General features: G+C 32.4%; 3 protein-coding genes across 3 annotated transcripts; all 3 read left to right on the plus strand.

Annotated features, from left to right (window-relative positions):
• The first annotated feature begins 4,030 nt into the window (after positions 1-4,030).
• On the plus strand, positions 4,031-8,771 carry LOC105629116 (oligopeptide transporter 7). Its single transcript, XM_089720293.1, has 6 exons — positions 4,031-4,184; positions 4,262-4,844; positions 5,736-6,305; positions 6,671-6,926; positions 7,432-7,614; positions 7,988-8,771. Exons 1-6 carry the CDS (start codon positions 4,145-4,147, stop codon positions 8,600-8,602), a joined length of 2,247 nt encoding a protein of 748 aa, XP_089576419.1. The 5' UTR covers positions 4,031-4,144; the 3' UTR covers positions 8,603-8,771.
• Positions 8,772-10,766: 1,995 nt separating this feature from the next.
• On the plus strand, positions 10,767-16,788 carry LOC105629107 (oligopeptide transporter 7). The gene is made up of 6 exons (XM_089720294.1): positions 10,767-11,181; positions 11,259-11,841; positions 13,615-14,184; positions 14,551-14,806; positions 15,566-15,748; positions 16,013-16,788. The coding sequence occupies exons 1-6, from the start codon at positions 11,136-11,138 to the stop codon at positions 16,625-16,627; spliced, it is 2,253 nt and encodes a 750-aa protein (XP_089576420.1). The 5' UTR covers positions 10,767-11,135; the 3' UTR covers positions 16,628-16,788.
• Positions 16,789-17,230: 442 nt separating this feature from the next.
• LOC105629100 (protein NUCLEAR FUSION DEFECTIVE 4) lies at positions 17,231-19,775 on the plus strand. The gene is made up of 3 exons (XM_012210616.4): positions 17,231-17,756; positions 17,840-18,654; positions 19,078-19,775. The coding sequence occupies exons 1-3, from the start codon at positions 17,436-17,438 to the stop codon at positions 19,541-19,543; spliced, it is 1,602 nt and encodes a 533-aa protein (XP_012066006.1). The 5' UTR covers positions 17,231-17,435; the 3' UTR covers positions 19,544-19,775.
• Positions 19,776-22,179: the final 2,404 nt, after the last annotated feature.

Below are 22,179 nucleotides of genomic sequence, written 5' to 3' on the forward strand. Positions count from 1 at the left end.
AGCAACTGCCTAATATGCATTATTGACAAAAGAGGAAAAGAAAAAGCTTATACTCTGTAAATGATGAACAATGAATCAAAGAAATTACTGGATCCTCTCACTCAATTGTATATCATTTCAAATATAGAAACGAGTAATAAAATTTTAAATTATTGTAACCTTTATCGTCCTCCTCTTTAAAGAAAAACTCTCGTTGCCGTCGTAACATAACCGTAACGAGGCCTTCTGATGTTATCTTGCCTCTTTTTATACACCAAACCACCCACTCCAACCACACTGGCAGCCATAGTCACTCCAACAGCGATTCCGGCTTTCTTTCCGGCGCTCATTCCAAAAGATCATTTCTCATCGTCACAGCCTGCTTCTACATTGTCCTTGTGATGATATCACCCACTTCCGCCGGTGCAAGTGCAGGTGATGGAGAAAGAATTGTAGAGTTCTCAAGCGAGTGACTTGGTGTAGGACTGGAACCAAAAGATAATAGATCTGAAGGAAAAGGCGCTGGCGGTGATGAGATTCGTGAAGTTGTCGGTGGTAATAAAGGAGATCCATATTCTGGTGAAGGGAAAGGAGGCGATGGACATGACAATATTACTAAATTCTACGTTTATGTCAGACTACAATTGTCATGTCATCGATGGACACGTCAGCATTTTTTACATGTCCATAATTTTTCCTACGTGGCATAACATCACATATCTTAAACATAAGGCATACCATCCAAGCAAGTTACACTTGATTATAAATTTTTTCTTTCTAATATTTAATTGCAAATATTTTTCATGAGACACTGAAATGAAATATAGAATATTTGAAGAGTCCGGACACTAAATTTATAATTAACTCTTTCATAATTCAATTTTATCTAATTTTTCCTCTCTTATCAAATTTAAATTTTCTAAATTAAATTCAGCCTAATTGTTAAGAATCTGAACCTTATGAGCAAATTAATCAAATTCAATTAGTAATATATTAATATTTAGATTATAATGAGTTAGGTTTATCTTTAAACCAAAATGGCACCATTCTCATTATACGACATTTACTTAGTTGGTATTTATCCAACTAGTGTTAGGATCCGTGCGATTCAATATTAAAAAATGAAATAATCTTTTATAACATCGACACGAATGCGACACGAAAATTAGACATGTGATATGCGATACGTTTAACCCGTCTAATATCATAACTGATTAAGTGAGTCGTGTTGACCCATATACAACCCGTATAACCCACTTAATATCATAAACAGGTTAAGTGGATCATGTTGACCTGTATTCGATTCACTTAATCTGCTTATAGTATTTTTAAATTTTAACCTATTTAACTTCAATCATATTTAAAAATAAATTTTAACACATAAAATATAAAAATTTCCTTCGAGATTCATCACTAAAATAAAATAAGTAATACAACAATAAAATTTAAATAGGTTTTAGTTGGAGTATTTATATCTAACACTAAAATTATCTCTTTACTCTTAATAAATAGGTCACTTGCTTAACCCGCGTGTCAACTCATCACACGACAGGTTTATTTTCGTACCATAAATGTGTGACTCGTTTATATCTCCCTAACCCATTTATTTCGCGTGTTAGGCGAATCATGTTCGTGTGTTGTAAACCCATTTTAACACCCCTTATGACCTACATAAAAAAATACACACACACTATTAATGTAATTTTCAATAGTGATAATAATTTTGAGAATTTAACTAATTATATTGAAATAAGAAATTAAGTATCTTTTTATTTTATGTTTATGATTTATTATAAATAATTATTTATTTATTTAAAATATTAATATATATTTATTTACAATAGTGTGTCCTAAGCGTGTGGATGTTCTACTTTTTAAAAAAATTAATGTATCGCGTACGTTTCCGTATCTCGTGTCCCGTGTTCATGTAACCTAGTTCATGGTATATGAGACTACTTCATACACCAAGTTAATAAACCAAGATTTTTTGTGTTGCCAGAAAAAAATGAGTGTTTTTTAATTTGTTGTGTCTTTTTTTATTGATGAATCATAAAAAAAATAAAAAGGAACTAAATTTTTTTCTGAAAAAATTTATATTACTTATTTTTTTGGATATAAAAAAAAATAAAAATAATTTTTCTCTACAAATTTATTTTTATAATTTTCTTTTTTCCTTCTAATTTGAATAGAAAATTATCAAAATTTTTTCCCTTATAATTCTTTTTTATTTCCAAATGAAATAGATTTTGCTTATTAATATTAATTTAATATTCTTTTTTTTCCTCCTATATGACATTATCTGAAAATATAAAATAACTTATCTTCTTACAATTATGCTAAATAACTGCTTTTCTTACCCGTGGCAATTTGAGAGACTTATATTTGGCTGTCATTTAAGATAGACTTCTCTATTTTAATATATTATATAGATATGAGATTACCCATGTACTTCAATACTCCCCCTCAAGTGGGATTACCCACTTGACAAGCAAACGATGGCCCAACACGAGAACGTTCCTCATGCGGGTCGAGTCTCAGGTTCTGATACCGTATTAAGAATCTGGACTTTAGGAGCAAATTACTCAAATTCAATAAGTAATATTTTAATATTTGGACTTATAATGAGTCAGAGTTACTTTTAAGACAAAATAGCCTAAGATGTTTTGGCCATTACTTAGTTGGTATTTATCTAATGTGGGATTACCTTCAACACTCCGCTTTAAGTGGGTAATCCCACTTGACAAGCATACGATGTCATCCAATATGGGATTACCTTCAATACTCCCTTCTCAAGTGGGAAATCCCATTTGACAAGTATACGATGGCCAATACGGGTACATCAGGGTATGACCCAGGTCCGAGGCTCTAATATTATGTTAAGAATTTCGATTCTAAGAGCAAATTAATCAAATTCAATTAGTAATAAATTAATATTTGGACTTATAATGAGTTGGACTTAATTTTAATACAAAATGACCTAAGCCATTTTGATTGGTTCACCATTCTCATTATATCTATTTACTTAGTTGGTGTTTATCTAACGTGAGATTATCCACATACTTTAACACTAATTAACTATTCTCAGTGAAATTTTGTGAGTTTTGTAAGTAAATAATGTTTGGAGAAAAGTAAAATTTTCAAGTGAAATTAAGTTAAAAAGCAAAAATAACAAATTTATAGATTACATTTTGTTATACGGTTACAGTATGGTTTGGATTATTGAAATGAACCGTAAACCATTATTTCTAAAATTTCTAAACCAAATAGTAATCAAACATAATTAAACTATTTGATATGGTTTGATCCAATTTGGCTTAGCGATTTAAACAGAATAATGAATACTCCTAAATGTGGAATCGGACATGACTATTGCGAAAACCTGATCCATGATCTTGCAATAGTAGGCTCGTAAAGTTTGAAAAGGTCAAATATATAATTTCACTCTTGAACTTTGTTAGTATTATTTGTGGCTCCTCAACTTTTACCTTGGCCCATCAAATAATTCAACTTATAAAACTACACTATTAAATACTTAAATTTTTAAATTTATTTTATTAAATACTTTAACTTATAAAATTAGATTAATTAAATATTTATTAAAAAAATAAAATTTATAAAAATTATTATTTTAAAAATTATACTAACTACGTTATCAAATTAATATTTTACTGATAAAAAATAAAAATTTTAAAATCATTGATATTTGTATTGATACGTGTCTAATATTATCAAAATATAAATAGAAACGTGTAATACATCATTTCCAAAATTTATGGTGCAACAGGAATAAAGTTGTAACCTTAGGTTAGGGTGAATTTGCGTGTTAAGTCGGTTTGAAAATGGAAATCACAATCAGCAATGACGCCATTCTCGAGAAAAAGAAAGCAGTGGGGACGGCGCACATAACAAAAATGGTAGTACAATTCTAATCATATGGTTCCCTCCAAAAAAAAAAATCTAGTCATACGGTACTTTTTGGGCTAATCTACGGTACTTTTTGGGCTAATCTAACGGTCAAAAGTACATCCACAATCATCAAGTTGCACAAGAACCATGGTCCACCTCCACCCGAGCCTCTCCTCTGTTACTCTAATAATTAATAAAGAGTTTAAAAGCCCCAGACATTAACAGAGAGGGAAGCCGGGAGCGCCTGAAACGTAGAGAGATGACGGTTACTACTAGCCACGAAATAACAACTCCTCTAAGTAAGCAATTTTCCCGCACTTTCCTTCTAATTTTCTCTCCTCTTATCGCTAACCTTCAACTTCTCCAAACACCACAGTTAACAAAAATCGAACCTCCAAATACAATTCCGCCGACAACGACGACAATGAGAAAGAGAATTCTCCGATTGAGCAGGTCGCTCTCACGGTTTCCACCGCCGACGATCAAACTCTCCCGACCGTCACGTTTCGTACCTGGACTCTCGGAACTCTCGCTTGCATCGTCCTTTCCTTTCTCAACCAGTTCTTCTGGTACCGGCGGGAACCGCTCACCATCACTTCCATCTCCGCTCAGATTGTGGTGGTTCCTCTGGGCCATCTAATGGCCTCTATAATTACCGATAAGGTTTTTTTCAAAGGAACAAGGTGGGAGTTCTCGCTCAATCGTGGACCGTTTAATGTGAAAGAGCATGTGCTGATCACCATATTTGCCAATTCTGGAGCTGGTAGCGTCTACGCGGTTCATATCATTAGCGCCGTCAAGATTTTCTACAAGAAGGAGCTGTCCTTTTTAATGGCGTTTTTCATTGTTATAACGACGCAAGTGCTGGGATTCGGTTGGGCTGGGGTTTTCCGGCGTTATTTGGTGGAGCCTGCTGCAATGTGGTGGCCTCAGAATCTAGTGCAAGTTTCCCTCTTCAGGTAAGCCAACACGATACTGGTTCATCGTTAGATCATCTTCCGACTGCATTTGATAAGTCAATCAATTCTGTGCCGTCCGATTATAATAGATCGTGGACTACGACAACAAGAGCTGGGTAATTATTAAGGTTGAAATGTATTGACATAATCTGAAATTTAGTTTTAGATTTTTTTTTTTTTTTTGAAAGGAGTTTTAGATTAATTTAAAGTATAATGAAATATTTTTTAAAAAATTTAAAATAAAAATATGGAAATTTTTTATTTTTATTTTTCTGCTTACCTTTGTATTTTTCTATTAAAAATTAGATCTCAGAATTGATTTAATTAATCTAAAAGTTATTTTTAATCCAATAGATATTATTATAAATATAAGGACGAAATTTGAATACGTGTCCGAAACTATTATTTTTGTCTTTAGTCTTTTACACGTAATATTTTTTGAACCTTTACACATAATTGCAGATTCTTTTTACACATAATTATAGATTCTTTGAAATGTCGAAGGTTCAGTCTGATACTTCTACGCTAGAACATTTCTTAATTGTTTGAAAAAATATATATATATACCAGTAGTAGTTATGAGTTGGTGGGTCCTTGGGCAGTTTTTCACTTTCTTTTCGGCCTGAATAAGATTTATGCTATGTTAAAATGTATTTGGTCGTGTTATTGGCTGGGTACATTATTACATTTTAAAGTGACTTTCATTTTTCATCCTCCCATTTGTATAGTTCAATATATGCAGCTCAACTCGGGACTCGGCCCTTTATTTTAATTAGGCCCAAGTTAGGACTTAGGGACTCGGTGCTTTTGAGCTTGGTGGCCCTTTCACCTTTTCATATTGTTAAATATATGGCATTGGCATCTTATATAACAAATATAAAAAAACTACAGGGCACTGCATGAGAAAGAAGAAAGGCCTAAAGGAGGATTAACAAGGAATCAATTCTTCATAATCGCTCTCATTTGCAGCTTTGCTTATTACGTCTTTCCAGGGTACCTCCTTCCAAAGTTATCCTCTTTATCTTGGATTTGCTGGATATTCCCTACTTCAATCCTTGCCCATCAGCTTGGTTCAGGTCTACATGGTCTTGGAATTGGCAGTATTGGATTTGACTGGGCTAGTATATCCTCTTACCTTGGCAGTCCAATGGCTACTCCATGGTTTGCAACAGCCAATGTAGCTTGTGGGTTTGCTCTAATTATGTATGTCATCACCCCAATTTCATATTGGCATAACTTCTACAAAGCCAAGACTTTTCCTATATTCTCTGATGGCTTATTCACTTCTAATGGCCAAAAATACAATATTTCAGCTATTATTGACCCCAAATTCCACATTGACATAGATGCATATGAACGTGAAGGTCCTCTGTATCTCAGCACCAACTTTGCAATGATTTATGGTTTGAATTTTGCTACCCTGGCTGCCGTTATTGTTCATGTCTTCCTCTTTCATGGAAGGTAAGCCAAGAGAAATACATGCTCATGGTTTTACACCGCACAAGAAGATTATGTTCTTCAAATCAAGGTCTCACTGATATTTCTTTATTGTTTTTTAAGAGCGTGTTAGGCTCACATTAATTTCTATTTACAAATCGATTTTATTTTTTTATTTCTATTTATTCACTTTTTATAACTACACTTTTAATTTCTGCAATTCCACTTTCAAATCTTCTCTATAATCACATTTTCAAAATTTGTTTTAACTACTAAAAGATTTATTAAATTTCTGTATATCTAACTCCACATTCTGTAATTACATGCATAAGTTATCCAAACAGGTGCTATAGCCTGTACCTGACGTTTCCCAATTTTCAATGTTGTAGGAGTTTATGGCACCTAAGCAAGTCTGCGTTCCAAGAGAAGAAAATGGATGTCCATACAAGACTCATGAGAAAATATAAGCAAGTTCCTGAATGGTGGTTTTTGTGCATTCTTCTCTTCAACATAGCTGCAACTATATTTATATGCGAGTACTACAATGATCAACTCCAATTACCGTGGTGGGGTGTCCTGCTAGCTTGCGGTCTTGCTTTCTTTTTCACCCTCCCTATTGGGATCATCACTGCTACAACTAATCAGGTAGATACGTATTTCTATGCCGTTTTAGAAAGGCCTATAATCATCAAAAGAAACTCCAAACCTTCTCGAAAAATTACAATTGTATCCAAATCTTTCAAAATAGACTATTTTACTTGAAATTTTAGAAGTTAGTCACTGTTGCGTACTTTCGAGTCGAACTTACTCTATGTTTTGCAATTGATGAGAGAATGACGAGAAGCTGGATAGAGTTGAACCTGAGTTTGAATGGCTGAAAAAAATGACACCTGTTATGATTACATATAATTCTAACTTTAACCAAACAAGTACATAAAATTGTAAATAATTTTTGAAATTTAGGGTAACTGTCTTGGCAATTTTCAAAACGCTTTGTTTTTTCTTTAAGACTTTTAGTCATTAGGCCTTCTAGAAATGATTATTTTAAAAGTGCATTAAAAAAATATCTTGTGTAGCTAGGCCATATTTTTTCTTGTGCTATTGTGAAGGTTTTTAGCATTGTAACACCGAGTTTTTCTTTGATAAACAGACACCGGGCTTAAATGTTATAACAGAGTATATTATTGGATATTTGTACCCTGGATTCCCTGTTGCTAATATGTGCTTCAAGGTTTATGGTTACATCAGCATGAAACAAGGGATTACTTTTTTGCAAGATTTCAAGCTTGGTCATTACATGAAGATTCCTCCTCGGGCCATGTTTATGGCACAGGTAAAATCAGCCTTCCAGTTATTTTTTTTCCCTTTCGATGAGTTTCTGTATAGCAAAACAATTACTATGCATGCACACATCTGTTTTGGAGATAAAATAATTGTTTCGGTAAAGTAATGATTAAAACCCCTTTGAGGTTTAGCAATATTTATACTTAAGTAATGTTGCTTGACTTTCTAATTTCAACACATTATAGTCCTTGCATAAAATTTTAGTTCTCATATTTTAAGTGAAATAACTTTTATTCCCACCCTTTATGAAATTGTTTTATATGAAAGTTCGAGTATTCAATGTTGTTTAAAGTAAAAAGTCAGGGACTAAAGCATATAATTATTTATTTCAATTTTTAAAAAGTATTTCATTTTTTGCTCAGGTGGTTGGTACTATAATAGCAGCAATTGTGCATCTACTAACAGCATGGTGGCTAATGGAGACCGTCCCCAATATATGTGACCGTGCAGTGCTTCCCTCAGGAAGTCCATGGACTTGCCCAGGTGATCATGTTTTCTATGATGCTTCTGTCATCTGGGGTCTTATTGGTCCCCGCAGAATTTTTGGAGGTCTTGGCCATTACTCTGCAATCAACTGGTTCTTCTTGGCTGGTGCTATAGCACCTATCCTAGTTTGGCTAGCACATAAGGCCTTTCCTAACCAGCATTGGATCAAATTAATTTCTATGCCAGTGCTCTTAGGTGGTACGCTACAGATGCCACCAGCTACTGCTGTTAACTACGTTACTTGGATTCTTATTGGATTTTGTTCAGGCTTTATTGCTTATAGATACTATAATAATTGGTGGAGACGCCACAACTATGTCTTCTCGGCAGGTCTTGATGCTGGATTGGCTTTTATGGCAGTATTTTTGTACTTGTGTTTAGGAATGCAACAAGTTACTCTTGATTGGTGGGGAAATGATTCAGATGGTTGTCCATTAGCTTCTTGCCCAACTGCTCCTGGGGTTGTAGTGAAAGGTTGCCCTGTCTTCTAAGATAGTAAAACAATTGTTTGTATTATAAAATATTTTATTTTCAATTGTTCAGTTTCTTTTGCCTGCGTGTACTCTGTTTAAATTTGTAATTAAGAACAATAAAATAAAATATTTATTGTAAATGTATTCATTGATTTCTCAATATGAGCAATATATGTTATTCTTGTAATTTTTTTTTATGAACTGTAATTGATAATGTAGATTGAATCTGCATAATGAATGTTATTTCTTCAAAAAATGATAAGGAAAAGAGTCTATTCTAATTCAAGTGAACTCATATTTGGCGGTAAGATTTTTGATTTCGCTCATTTTTTTTACAACTTGTCTGGTATATATAAAAAAAAAAAAAATCCATTTAACGGATTCTTTTGTCCCATTTGAAGTTGCAGAAAGTGGTGGGCGGCTATGGGGAAAGGACAGGCAGTTGGCGCCTGATTTGATGCTGGGTTTCGGAGTTGTATTCAGAACTTGGTATGTAGACTTCACTTCTCTTTTTCTTGTATGGATTTTGATAAGTCAGATTATATAAATAATATTTTTTTTTTCCTTATAATTCTAAAACCACTTGTTTAAGTTCTTGTTCTTAGCAATAAATTAATAATTAAATAAATTCAAAAACATTAATGAAGGTAAAACAAAGAGTATAAATATATAACTTACAAAGCTCAAAGTCTCAAACACAAAACTTAAAACACTTTCGAATTCTCTTTCACCATGAGTCTATTGTTATCTCCTGCTGGAAAATGGTTAGGATTTGTTACTGCCATATGGGTTCAGACAATTACACATTTTCCAATTATTCATTTATTTATTTTCATTAAATGAATGATAATTTGGTTATTGTATCAAATATGAAAATAGATAAATAGTTGAAAAGAATTTTGTTTTTATTAATTTAGTTTTTATGTGATGCTCTAGGAGTTTTGGTAAGTAATAGAAGTTTATTTTATTAATAAATTATTAATTAGCATATTTATTTTAAAATTTTAATTTAATTTTGTGCAATATTAATTGGGTAGAATGATGAAATTCTTTTATAATTTCTACTTGAAGGAAAAGAAAAAATGAAGTGAGGAAGGAAAATAATAGAGAAAAATAATAAGGAATTGTCAACTTTCTTTCATAATTATTTTTCACGATTGTGTTTAGATTTAATGATTGAAAGAAAATAAATTTATTTTTCTTTGTTTGGACAGAGTAAAATTTTAGAGGAAATGAAACGTTATTATTGAAAGTTGACAATTATATACTTAAATAATGGAATATTAAGAAAGGGTTAGAGTTTGTTGATTAATTTAGAGTATTTGGATAATTTAAAAAAAAGAGAGTGAAACTCTCACTTTTATTTAATATTTTTTTTCTCCAAATGGAGAGATATAAATATATGAATCCGGTAAAAAACAAGTAAAATATTAATTCATTCGATATTTTTCTCCTCTTTTCTAAACAAGGAAAAAAAATATTTGCTTGAAAAAAAATATTTGCTTAAAAAAAAATACTCTCTGTACTCTCATCCAAATGAAGGATTACTGAATGGAAGAGACATTGTGTTTTTTAAGTTTTTGGAAATTTAAAATTTTTTTCTTAAATTACTATTTTAAAAATATTTATATTGACCTTAAAATTTTTTTCAAAATTAATTTTTTTTCCTCTAAATTTTACATTTACTTATAAAAAAAATATCAACATTAGCCTGTCAATTTTATTTGAAGTTTTTTTTTTTTAAAAAATTTTTGGCTCAAAGACAAAGGCTCAAATAAGTTCTTTTTTATTAAACGCAAGATTAAATAGATCTTGTTATCTGGATCATATTTCACACCAATATAATAACATGTTACCTTTATAATTATTGAATAAATTGACTATATTACTCTTAATTTAATATTAAAATTAAAAAAAAAAATCATTAAATTGAAGTAATAATTATTGGTCATATGCAAAGAGTAAATATTGAAAAAAATATTTATTACTCTTTGAAGCCACGAATGTAATAAATATTTTGGAACAAACTATTTTCTTAAAGTGATAAGTACTATGAAACAGAGTAGAAAATTTATCTAGATTCGGACATATCCATAATAATCACTATAAGTAAAAATTTTTTAAAATTATATTCATTATTTTTTCCTTAGTAAATAATTAAAAATACTATCGTCTCAAAAAAATAAATGGTTCCTCAGACCGGGCCTAGCAAATTATTCTCGCAGTGATAGGCTTGTAAAGTTTGAAAATCCAAGTAAGCAATGACACCATTCTAAAGAAAAAACAAAAAGAAGAAAAATCAGTTGTGACGCACGCACATGTGCTAATTATTATAATCTAATATCTAATTCAAGAAAAATGATAGTTTAATTCTAATCATAGGGTCCTCTTTAGGCTAATCTGACGGTCAGAACTGCATCAAGAATCATCGGTTGCATAAGATCCATGGTTCACCTCCACCTGAGCCTCTCCTCTGTTGCTCTAATTAAAATTTAAAAATCCGTTTTTTCCCAGAGATTCACAGAGAGGGAAGCGCCTGAAACGTAGAGAGATGACGGCTACTACTAGTACTAGTCACGAAATCACAACCCCTCTAAGTAAGCAACTTTCCCTTACTTTCCTTCTAATTTTCTCTCCTCCTATCTCTAACTTTCCACTTCTCCAAACACCACAGTTAACACCAAGCGAACCTCCAATTACAATCCCGCCGCCGACGACAACAATGAGAAAGAGAATTCTCCGATCGAGCAAGTTGCTCTCACGGTTTCCACCGACGACGATCCAACTCTCCCAACCGTCACGTTTCGCACATGGACTCTGGGGACTCTCGCTTGCCTCGTCCTTTCCTTTCTCAACCAGTTCTTCTGGTACCGCCGTGAACCGCTTAGTATCACTTCCATCTCGGCCCAAATTGCGGTAGTTCCTCTCGGCCATCTCATGGCCTCTATAATAACCGATAAGGTTTTTTTCAAAGGAACAAAGTGGGAATTCTCGTTTAATCCGGGACCGTTTAATGTGAAAGAGCATGTGCTGATCACGATATTTGCCAATTCTGGAGCTGGTAACGTCTACGCCATTCATATCATTAGCGCCGTCAAGATTTTCTACAAGAAGGAGCTGTCCTTTTTTGTGGCGTTTCTCGTCGTTATAACGACACAGGTGCTGGGATTCGGGTGGGCTGGGGTTTTCCGGCGGTATTTGGTGGAGCCTGCTGCTATGTGGTGGCCTCAGAATCTGGTGCAGGTTTCCCTCTTCAGGTAAGCTAACACGACTGCTGGTTGATGATGACCGTTAGATCATTGACCAATTATCTTTGATAAGTCAATCAATTCTGTGCTGTCGGTTATAATAGATTGTGGAGCACGGCATGGAGATTACTGATTAGTTTCAAATATGAACTTTGACTAATTTATTTTATTTTAGGCAAAAAAATAAATAATAAGGAAAATTAAAATTAAATATTTATTTTCTAGTTATTCTATTATTTTTTATATTAAAAATGAATTAAATTAATTTTAAACTGAAAGGTGCTGAGTTGGATCCCATTCTAATCAAGAACAAAATTGATTTAATTAATCTAAAAATTAGTTTTAATCCAAATGGAATAGGTACAAAAAATACGACGAAAGAATACTTGTCCAAAAAAATTCTTTTCAAATTTTTTTTTTGTTTTTTCCGCATAATTGCAGATTTTTTTGTTCTATATAATTAAATATTCTTTGAAATGTTCAAATGCCAGATTCTGTGATAGAAAATGAATTGGGTTTGTGATATTGACTAGATACATTAAAAATATAAAATGTCTTTATGTTCATAATAATCAATAGGGTGTTTGCTATGGTGACTTCAATATTCATTTTATATACTTTTATTAATATTTTTAAAAGGTTATATTATTTATAAAAGGTGGACGCTTTTTGTAAAAAATGTTTAATTTAAAGAAAAATACTTATTTTGTCAAAAATTCCATGAACGATGTTTTCGATTCGTAAAAGGTGAATATTTTATTTTAAAAGTGTAATTTATAAACAATATATTTTTGTGAAGATTCAATAAAGACATCTCTATTTTATAAAAGGTGGTTTTTTTTTATAAAAATCCGCTGAAATTATTAAATAAAGAACTTAAATTTTTTTTTTTTTTTAAAACTCAGGCGGTTATTAATAAGATGTATTTTTGTCACTATTTTGTAAGAATCATCACTAACCTGTAAAAAGTGATTGGTTTTTGTAAATTTAGAAGACTTCAATTTGCTTGAAGTGACCCTAAGCACCATTCACTAGTTAAATCTTCCACTTTCTTTCTTATTTTTCACCCTCCCATATGTAGTACAACATATACATACTTCTGTAAATAAGTAATTCTTAATAAAAATAAATAAATAAAAACTTCTGGACTAGCTCAACACTCAACTCAGGGCTAGGCCCAAATTAGGACTTGGGAGTTAATGCTTTTGGGCTAGGACCTTAACTCAATTCCCAGATTTTGTTCTGAAAATTTAAAAGCTGGTCATGGCTGGAAGTTGCAACACCTTACTCAGTAAATTATTTTTATGATAATTAAGATATTGTAGCCGAGAGTAACCTTGATGGCCTCTTCCTTTTGAAAATTTTCTAATTTACAAAAAAAATAAATGGCATAATGAAAAAAAAAAAAAAAAATGCAAGGATAGTATATGAATTGTATAAAGACAGAGACGAATCTACAGTGGGGTAACTACCTCACTGATTTTTTTACATTTTAGTTTATACAATTATAATAATATAAATTTTTTCTACTGAATTTTTATTTTCTAAATCCCATTACATTGTTAATTTTATCCATTGCATCATTAACCAAAAATTCTGAATGTCTTTAATTCCTGTGGTAAGTAGATTTGTTTAATAGCAGTTATTAAGGCTGAAATTAATAGAAAAATGTTCTTGTTATATAGTCAAGATATGGAATTCTGATATCAAGTTAAAACATTTCCATATTGTTGTATATTATATATGGAGGCATCACATATAACAAACATAAAAAAACTACAGGGCACTACATGAGAAAGAGGAGAGGCCCAAAGGAGGATTAACAAGGAATCAATTCTTCATAATTGCTCTCATTTGCAGCTTTGCTTATTACGTCTTTCCAGGCTACCTCTTTCCAAAGTTATCCTCTCTGTCTTGGATTTGCTGGATATTCCCTACTTCAATCCTTGCTCATCAGCTTGGCTCAGGGTTGCATGGTCTTGGAATTGGCAGTATTGGATTTGACTGGGCTAGTATATCCTCTTACCTAGGCAGTCCAATGGCTAGTCCATGGTTTGCAACAGCCAATTTAGCTTGTGGTTTTGCTCTAATTATGTATGTCATTACCCCAATTGCATATTGGCTTAACGTCTACAAAGCCAAGACTTTTCCTATATTTTCTGATGGCTTATTCACTTCTAATGGCCAAAAATACATTATTTCAGCTATTATTGACCCCAAATTCCACATTGACATGGATGCATATGAACGTGAAGGTCCTCTCTATCTCAGCACCAACTTTGCAATGATTTATGGTTTGAATTTTGCTACCCTGGCTGCAGTTATTGTTCATGTCTTCCTCTTTCATGGAAGGTAAGCCAAGAGAAATACATGCTCATGGTTTTACACCTGCACAAGAAGATTATGCTCTTCAAATCAAGGTCTCACTAATGTTTCTTTATTACTTTTTTAAGAGCGTGTTAGGCTCACATTAATTTCTATTTACAGAATCGATTTTATTTTTTATTTCTATTTATTCACTTTTTATAACTGCACTTTTAATTTCTGCAAATCCACTTTCAAATCTTCTCTATAATCACATTGTCAAAATTTGTTTTAACTACTAAAAGATTTATTAAATTTCTGTATATCTAATTCCACATTCTGTAATTACATGCATGAGTTATCCAAACGGTGCTATAGCCTGTACCTGACATTTCCCAATTTTCAATGTTGTAGAAGTATATGGCAGCTAAGCAAGTCTGCGTTCCAAGAGAAGAAAATGGATGTGCATACAAGACTCATGAGAAAATATAAGCAAGTTCCTGAATGGTGGTTTTTGTCCATTCTTCTCTTCAACATAGCTGCAACTATATTTATATGTGAGTACTACAATGATCAACTCCAATTACCGTGGTGGGGTGTCCTGCTAGCTTGTGGTCTTGCTTTCTTTTTCACCCTCCCTATTGGGATCATCGCTGCTACAACAAATCAGGTATGGTAAAACCAGGTATGCTAGAACAATAACAATTGTAAATTAATAAATCTCAAGATCAAATTGATGAAAGAGATGCAGTCCACACCTTGTAAGTGAGGAAACCTAGTAATGAAGTCAATAGAGATAACTTCCCAAGTGGCCTGAGGAATAGGCAAAGGCAGTAGTAACTTGCTGTAGATTGAGCTTCATACTTGTTGCGTTGGCAAATGAGGCAAGAGTATACATATTGCTGAATATGCCCATCATCCCTTCTAGTAAAAATTAGAAGCAATGCGCCGATAGGTCCGGTAGGGTCCTGAATGTCCTTCCGATGGGTCACATGAAAGTTACAATACTGCCCAAAAAGACAAATATTCCCAAAGCTGATCTTCACACACTCTCACCCCTGCCATATATACAAACATTCCGTTATTCTTTGCTAAACCTCTGGCTGCCATGTGTGCTTCTCAAAACTTCCTCTCCAAGCCTCTCTTGTCCTCATTCCCAGTTGCTTGATCAATCCCCTGCACTTTAGTTCCACTCTTTGCTCTCCTGGAATAAACCAAAAATGGTCTTGGGATAGCCATCTTCCTATCATAAATAATCTTTGCAATTTTTCAAAAAGCTCTTGTTAAAAGACTGTTAGTCGTTAGGCCTTTTAGAAATGATTGTTTTAAAAGTGTATTAAAAATAATCTTGTGTAATTATGCTATATGTTTTCTTGTGCTATTGTGAAGATTTTTAGCATTCTAACACGATCTTTTCTTTGGTAAACAGACACTAGGCTTAAATGTTATAACTGAGTATATTATTGGATATTTGTACCCTGGATTTCCTGTTGCAAATATATGCTTCAAGGTTTATGGTTTCATCAGCATGAAACAAGGGATTACTTTTTTGCAAGATTTCAAGCTTGGACATTACATGAAGATTCCTCCTAGGGACATGTTTATGGCCCAGGTAAAACTAGTGTTCTAGATATTTTTTTTACCCTTTTGATGAAGTTTCTAAATAGCAAAGCAATTACTACTTAGGCACACATCTGTTTTTTAAGAAGTATGATTAAAGTATTAATATGCCAAACATCAAGGGTCCCAGTATTTTGCCTCTTTTTTATTTGGTTAACTTGGGACAAACTAGAGTTCAAACTTGAAACATTTTTGTCTTAGATGTGATTTTAATACTACTGACATTTGTCACATACCCCTTTCATTCCTTCGTCAGGTGGTTGGCACTATAATAGCAGCAATTGTACATCTAGTAACAGCATGGTGGCTAATGGGAACTATCCCCAATATATGTGACCGTGAATTGCTTCCATCAGGAAGCCCATGGACTTGCCCAGGTGATCATGTTTTCTATGATGCTTCTGTCATCTGGGGTCTTATTGGTCCCCGCAGAATTTTTGGAGATCTTGGCCATTACTCTGCAATCAACTGGTTTTTCTTGGCTGGTGCTATAGCACCTATCCTAGTTTGGTTTGCACACAAGGCCTTCCCTCACCAGCATTGGATTAAATTAATTTCCATGCCAGTAGTCTTAGGTGCTACATTACAGATGCCACCAGCTACTGCTGTTAACTACATTACTTGGATTCTTATTGGTTTTTGTTCAGGCTTTATTGCTTTTAGATACTATAATAATTGGTGGAGACGCCACAACTATGTTTTGTCTGCAGCTCTTCATGCTGGGTTGGCTTTTATGGCAGTACTTTTATACTTGTGTTTAGGAATGCAACAAGTTAGTCTTGATTGGTGGGGAAATGATTCAGATGGTTGTCCATTAGCTTCTTGCCCAACTGCTCCTGGGGTTGTAGTGAAAGGTTGCCCTGTCCTCTGAGAAAAAGAGTAAAACAATTATTGTACTATAAAATGTTTTATTTTCAATTGTTCGCTTTATTTTGCCTGCCTGCATTCTGTTTAAATTTATAATTAAGAAAAATAAACTGAACTATTTAATGTAAATGTATTCATTGATAGCAATGTATGTTATTCTTGTAATTTTTATGAACTGTAAATGTAGAGGAAAAGACTCTACTCTAACTCAAGTGAACTCGTATTTGGCAGTAGGATTTTTGATTTCACTCATTTTTTGTTAACAACTTGTCTGGTATAAAAAAAAAAAAATCCATAGAATGGATTCCTAGTTAATTTTGTCCTATATGAAGTTGCATAAACTGGTGGGCGCCTATGTGGAAAGTAAAGGCAGTGGGCTCCTGGTTTGGGAGTTGTATTCAGAACTTGGCATGTAGACTTCACTTCTTTTTTCTTGCATGGATTTTGACATGTCAGATTAGATATATAATTTTTTTCTCCTTATCCTTTATCTTGCTCAGACACAGTTAAGGTAGCTGTGGTCCCTTTATTTTATTCAGTGTCCTACAAATAGGAGCGATATATAACTGTTGATTCCATCTATATATATATATATTCATGTCAAGTTGTCCCTACCAAGGTTCTGGTATTTTGTGACACCATTTCCTGAATTCTAAAACCACTTTCTAAACAAGTTCTTGCTCTTAGCAATAAATTAATAATTAAATGAATTCAAAAACATTAATGGAGTAAAACAAAGAGTATAAATATATAACTTTTAAAGCTTAAAGTCTGAAACACAAAGCAAAAACACTTCAGAATTCTCTTTCATTATGAGTCTATCGTTATCTCCTTCTGGAAAATGGTTAGGATTTGTTACTGCCATATGGGTTCAGGCAATATGTGGTAACAATTACACATTTTCCAATTATTCTGATGCATTAAAATCTCTAATGGCTCTTACTCAGTTACAACTCAATACTCTTTCTGTTGCTAAAGATGTTGGCAAGGCATTTGGTCTTCTTTCTGGCCTTGCTTCGGATAGATGGTCAACTTCGGTCATACTCACTATTGGATCAATTGAAGGACTTATTGGATATGGAGTTCAATGGCTTGTTGTTAGCCAGAGAATCCATCCTCTTCCTTACTGGCAGGTAAATCCAAATCTTTTCTAGTAAAGTTTCATTCCTCATAAATTATTATGACCAAATTAATAGTTCTTTGTTTCTTGATACAGATGTGTATATTTCTGGGTATGGGAGGAAATAGCACAACATGGATGAACACAGCAGTTTTAGTGACTTGTATGCGAAACTTTCCTAAAAATCGCGGTCCAGTATCTGGAATCCTTAAAGGTTATGTAGGATTAAGTACAGCAATCTTTACTGATATTTGCACTGCTCTTTTTTCTTCTAACCCATCTACATTTCTACTTATTCTTGCTATTGTTCCTGCTGTTATTTGCTTTACTGCTATTCTCTTCCTCTGCGAAACCCCGCCTTCCTCTACTCCAACAGAAGAAAAACAAGAAACACAATTTTTCAATGCCCTTAATGTCACTGCCGTTATAGTTGCAGTTTATCTCTTGGCTTTTGACATTACTGGAAGTCATGGTCATATTCTTTCTGTTGCATTTGCAGTAGGACTTATGTTCTTACTAGCTACTCCGCTACTTATTCCTTTATACTCTCTTCTGTTAAAGAAAAACACCAATATTTCAGATTTTGAGCAACAAATAAAGGAAACATTGCTTGTTGGTCAAAAAGATTTACATCATAAGGTAGAGACAATAGAGAATGTTGGGATAAATAATCAACAGCCATTGATTGGGGACGATCATACGATTCTTGAAATGATGAGAACATTTGAGTTTTGGATTCTTTTCCTGTCATTTCTTTGCGGTGTGGGTACTGGAATGTGTGTGATGAACAATATGGGGCAGATGGGGCTGGCTCTTGGGTTTGTTGATGTATCCATTTTTGTCTCACTTATTAGCATTTGGGGATTCTTTGGACGTATTCTATCTGGTCTGGCATCAGAATATTATCTCTCGTGAGTTGATTTCTCCCTCTTTTTATTTTTTCTTGATCTCTTCTTTTAATTAACTTTCATACATGGTATTGAAATCATTTTTCTACCGTACAAAAACCGAGTTAAATAACATTATTTCAAGTCAGTATGGTCACCAGTCAGTTCCGCCTGAAATATGACTGGAATTAACCCTGAAAAAATGGAACTGGAAAGGGCCATTTCACTAAAAAAAAAATTATAAAGGCTTCAAATCGGACTATTCAGCCAGACAAATTCTAGTTCTTCCACTAGAAAGATTGGACTGGAACCTGTAATGCCTGTTTCCAAGTAAGGAAAAGTACCATTTTTGCAGTCCAATGTTTCTTCGGCCATCTTAATTTTGAGTCTCAAACTTTCACATAATAAAAAGTTTAATCAAGCTCATGTATTATATGCTATTTGCAGGAAATTTGGGACACCAAGGCCTCTATGGAATGCAATGTCTCAAATTCTGATGACTATTGGATTTATAGTGATGGCAATAGCATTTCCAGGATCACTTTACATTGGTTCAATTCTAGTTGGTATATGCTATGGAGTTCGTCTGACTATAACTGTCTCAGTAGCATCAGAACTATTTGGTCTTAAATACTATGGCTTATTATATAATATTCTAATTCTCAATCTTCCTCTGGGCTCCTTCCTCTTTTCTGGTCTGCTTGCTGGTTATCTTTATGATGCTCAAGCAACTAATACTGCTGATGGTGGCAATATTTGCGTTGGACCTCACTGTTATTTCCTCATCTTTCTTATTATGGCTCTTGCCTCTGTTATTGGGTTTGGGCTTGATGTGCTGTTGACGATTAGAACGAAGAAAGTTTATGCCGAGATTTTTGCAGATAAAAAGTCTAGTCCCTCGACGAATTTTTAGAATTTTATCCAAGTTCATGACAAAGAAGGCATGGATGGTTGTGTTTTTGTGTATATATAGGTTTAGCATTTGTCGATAGTGGTTGTCTGCCACCATCCATCGAGTAAATATGTTTGGGAAAATTTATAGCAATTAGCTAATTTGATATGTGCACACGCAAAAGAGTTTCGAATGTAAGATTTTATATAATTTTTTTTGTTTGAAGAAAGATTTTATGTAGATTTTGATTACATGTTAATGTTGTTAATATCATAGCAAATATTTAAATTGGGATAAATTATTATTATTATTTTTTTTTACAATAGAAAATGCTTAACATCATAAATAATAGATGGAGGGACAAGATCCGCTCCAATGAATCAGACATAGAAACAAATGCTCTATTAGCTACGCAACAATCTTATAAAAGAAGACCCATATAAGAGTTATCCGCATCATTTCTCCTAAGAGCAGTAGCAGCCTTTCAACCAACTAAGGCATGCATCGTTTCACCACTCGCACACTCACCATGATTGTTATGAACCGACCAGCCAAACTCCAGCCTCCATAGTGTCCTCGCACCAAGCTGCATCAACGTTGAGTTTCAAAGCATCATTAGAAGGCCTACACCATTAAGCACAAACTGTGCAGTTTGAACCATATCACTAAGCTTACAAACATATTGAGCTTGGAACCACTGTTGATATAAATCATCAACCCGTTGAACCAGAATTCTCGGAGAAGTCGATTTCTATTCCAAACCAATTGATTCCTATGAAACCACAACTCCCATGCTACCACAAAGATTCTGCAGATTTTTGACGTATTACAACTAGGGATAGAAATTGGACGGGTATTCGCAAATTTTGAGCTATCCATATCATTTCTATTTAAAATTTTACTATCATTTTCCATTTAAACACCCGTATTTAAATACATTTAAAATTTTATTATCTGCACCTGTTTAATATCTGAATCTGCTTAAAATTTTACCATTCATGCACATTCTAAACTTGTTTACAGTGCCTATTATACGGATACAGTATCTATAAATTTTAAACTATCTGACCTAAACTTATTTAAAATACACATTTCACTAATAAATAGGTAAGGCATCTGCAAGTACCCATACCCTATCTGTAATCATTGCTTGATAGTAATTTCATTAACCATATTCATCCAAACCCGTTTAATACCCTTATTAAATGGATCAAAACCGGGCAGGTATCCTAAAATGCTTTTTTTTGTTATTGTTGCTTTATGCACATATTTAAAATTATTTTGCTTCTTTTTGGAAGGGTTTGATTCATTCCTTGTGAGAGTTTATTACTAAATAAAAGTTTAGTATTCGAGTTTATTTGATCGGATAATTTAAATCTTAATTTGTAGATGTAGATCTTCGACCAATAGAACCTCCTAGTGCGGGCTATTTTCCATTGATATTTGTTAAAGCATAGTGGTGGAACTCATACGTAAAAATCATATGCATCAAATTATTAGAAAAGTAAATATACAGTGAAGCTATTTTGTGGTTCAATGAAAGATCAATTGTCATTGTGAAGATTTAGTTTCTTATTGGGATCATCTTCAAGTAGAGAGATTTGATATTATCTCTTGTAATTTTAATTTTATTATTTGAAAGAATATAAACAATTATTTTTTATTTGTTAAAAAATTAGTCAATTCTATTAGTTATAATTATGACTATTTGATCAAAATTAAAACAAAAATAACCTATTAAGAAAAAATTTCAATCTTTTTAAATGGTTAATTAACTATTTAGTCTGAAAATTTGGTTGAAATTATTATTATATTCCTATTGTTTGTAAAATCATTGAACATCGTTAAATTATTTAGTCATTTTTGTTCAAAGAATGTTGTTCCATTTTTTGTTTGCATTGAATATTATTTAATATTTAATTATTTGATTATTTATATTTAACGTAGTGTTATTATTCATCTAGGTGAAAGTCCGCACTTTGCGCGGATTACTTTGATAGTTTATAATTCATAAATACGTATTAAAATTATATTTTTCTAGCAAATTACTTTATTGTTCAATATTTTATTTTATAAATTGTATTTAATATATGAATACATAAAATATTTATTTTTCCTGTGGGTTACTTTATTAAATTAGCGTGTTATAGAAATTTTAATAAATCTAGTGTTATAGAAATTGTCATGCCATTAATTTATTTTAAATAATTATAACTTAAATGACTTTAAAAATAGAGTTAAGTAGAGAGACATAGATAATTAACAATTTAAAGTTTTTCAAAGCCTAATTATCTTGAAGAAATCTAAAATTTCTAATAAAAACTAAAGAGACATAGAAAATTTTGAAAAATGAAATAGAAATATAGATAAAGGAAACAAAAAATGAAAAATTTTTAAAAGATAAATATTATATACAGTACTTTTCATTATGGCTGTTCAATACATGAAAAAATAACCTATAAATTTAATCTAAAAATTTTATCAGATTACTATTCCTATTCTTTAATTAATACATAAAAAAATAGTTTTTAATGTTTAAATAACTTTATTAATGTCACTTTATTTTTGCTATAAAAATATAAAGGTCAAGTCAATAAAATAAATTTTCAATAAAAAAAAAAAAGAAATTCAAATATAAATAGAAGTAGAACAAATGA

This window comes from Jatropha curcas, chromosome 4 (genome assembly GCF_041381405.1).
Source record: "Jatropha curcas cultivar XTBG-Jc1 chromosome 4, XTBG_Jcur_1.0, whole genome shotgun sequence".
In the NCBI taxonomy this organism is placed as follows: domain Eukaryota; kingdom Viridiplantae; phylum Streptophyta; class Magnoliopsida; order Malpighiales; family Euphorbiaceae; genus Jatropha; species Jatropha curcas.

What these genes read in the sequence shown, in the direction of transcription:
- LOC105629116 (XM_089720293.1), top strand. Translation starts at nt 4,145, where the DNA reads ATGACGGTTACTACTAGCCACGAAATAACAACTCCTCTAA. An exon ending in CGAAATAACAACTCCTCTAA is followed by an intron (nt 4,185 to 4,261) that starts GTAAGCAATTTT and finishes CAAACACCACAG; the next exon opens with TTAACAAAAATCGAACCTCC. An exon ending in GTGCAAGTTTCCCTCTTCAG is followed by an intron (nt 4,845 to 5,735) that starts GTAAGCCAACAC and finishes AAAAAACTACAG; the next exon opens with GGCACTGCATGAGAAAGAAG.
- LOC105629100 (XM_012210616.4), top strand. Translation starts at nt 17,436, where the DNA reads ATGAGTCTATCGTTATCTCCTTCTGGAAAATGGTTAGGATTTGTTACT. An exon ending in ATCCTCTTCCTTACTGGCAG is followed by an intron (nt 17,757 to 17,839) that starts GTAAATCCAAAT and finishes TTCTTGATACAG; the next exon opens with ATGTGTATATTTCTGGGTAT. An exon ending in GCATCAGAATATTATCTCTC is followed by an intron (nt 18,655 to 19,077) that starts GTGAGTTGATTT and finishes TGCTATTTGCAG; the next exon opens with GAAATTTGGGACACCAAGGC.
- LOC105629107 (XM_089720294.1), top strand. Translation starts at nt 11,136, where the DNA reads ATGACGGCTACTACTAGTACTAGTCACGAAATCACAACCCCTCTAA. An exon ending in CGAAATCACAACCCCTCTAA is followed by an intron (nt 11,182 to 11,258) that starts GTAAGCAACTTT and finishes CAAACACCACAG; the next exon opens with TTAACACCAAGCGAACCTCC. An exon ending in GTGCAGGTTTCCCTCTTCAG is followed by an intron (nt 11,842 to 13,614) that starts GTAAGCTAACAC and finishes AAAAAACTACAG; the next exon opens with GGCACTACATGAGAAAGAGG.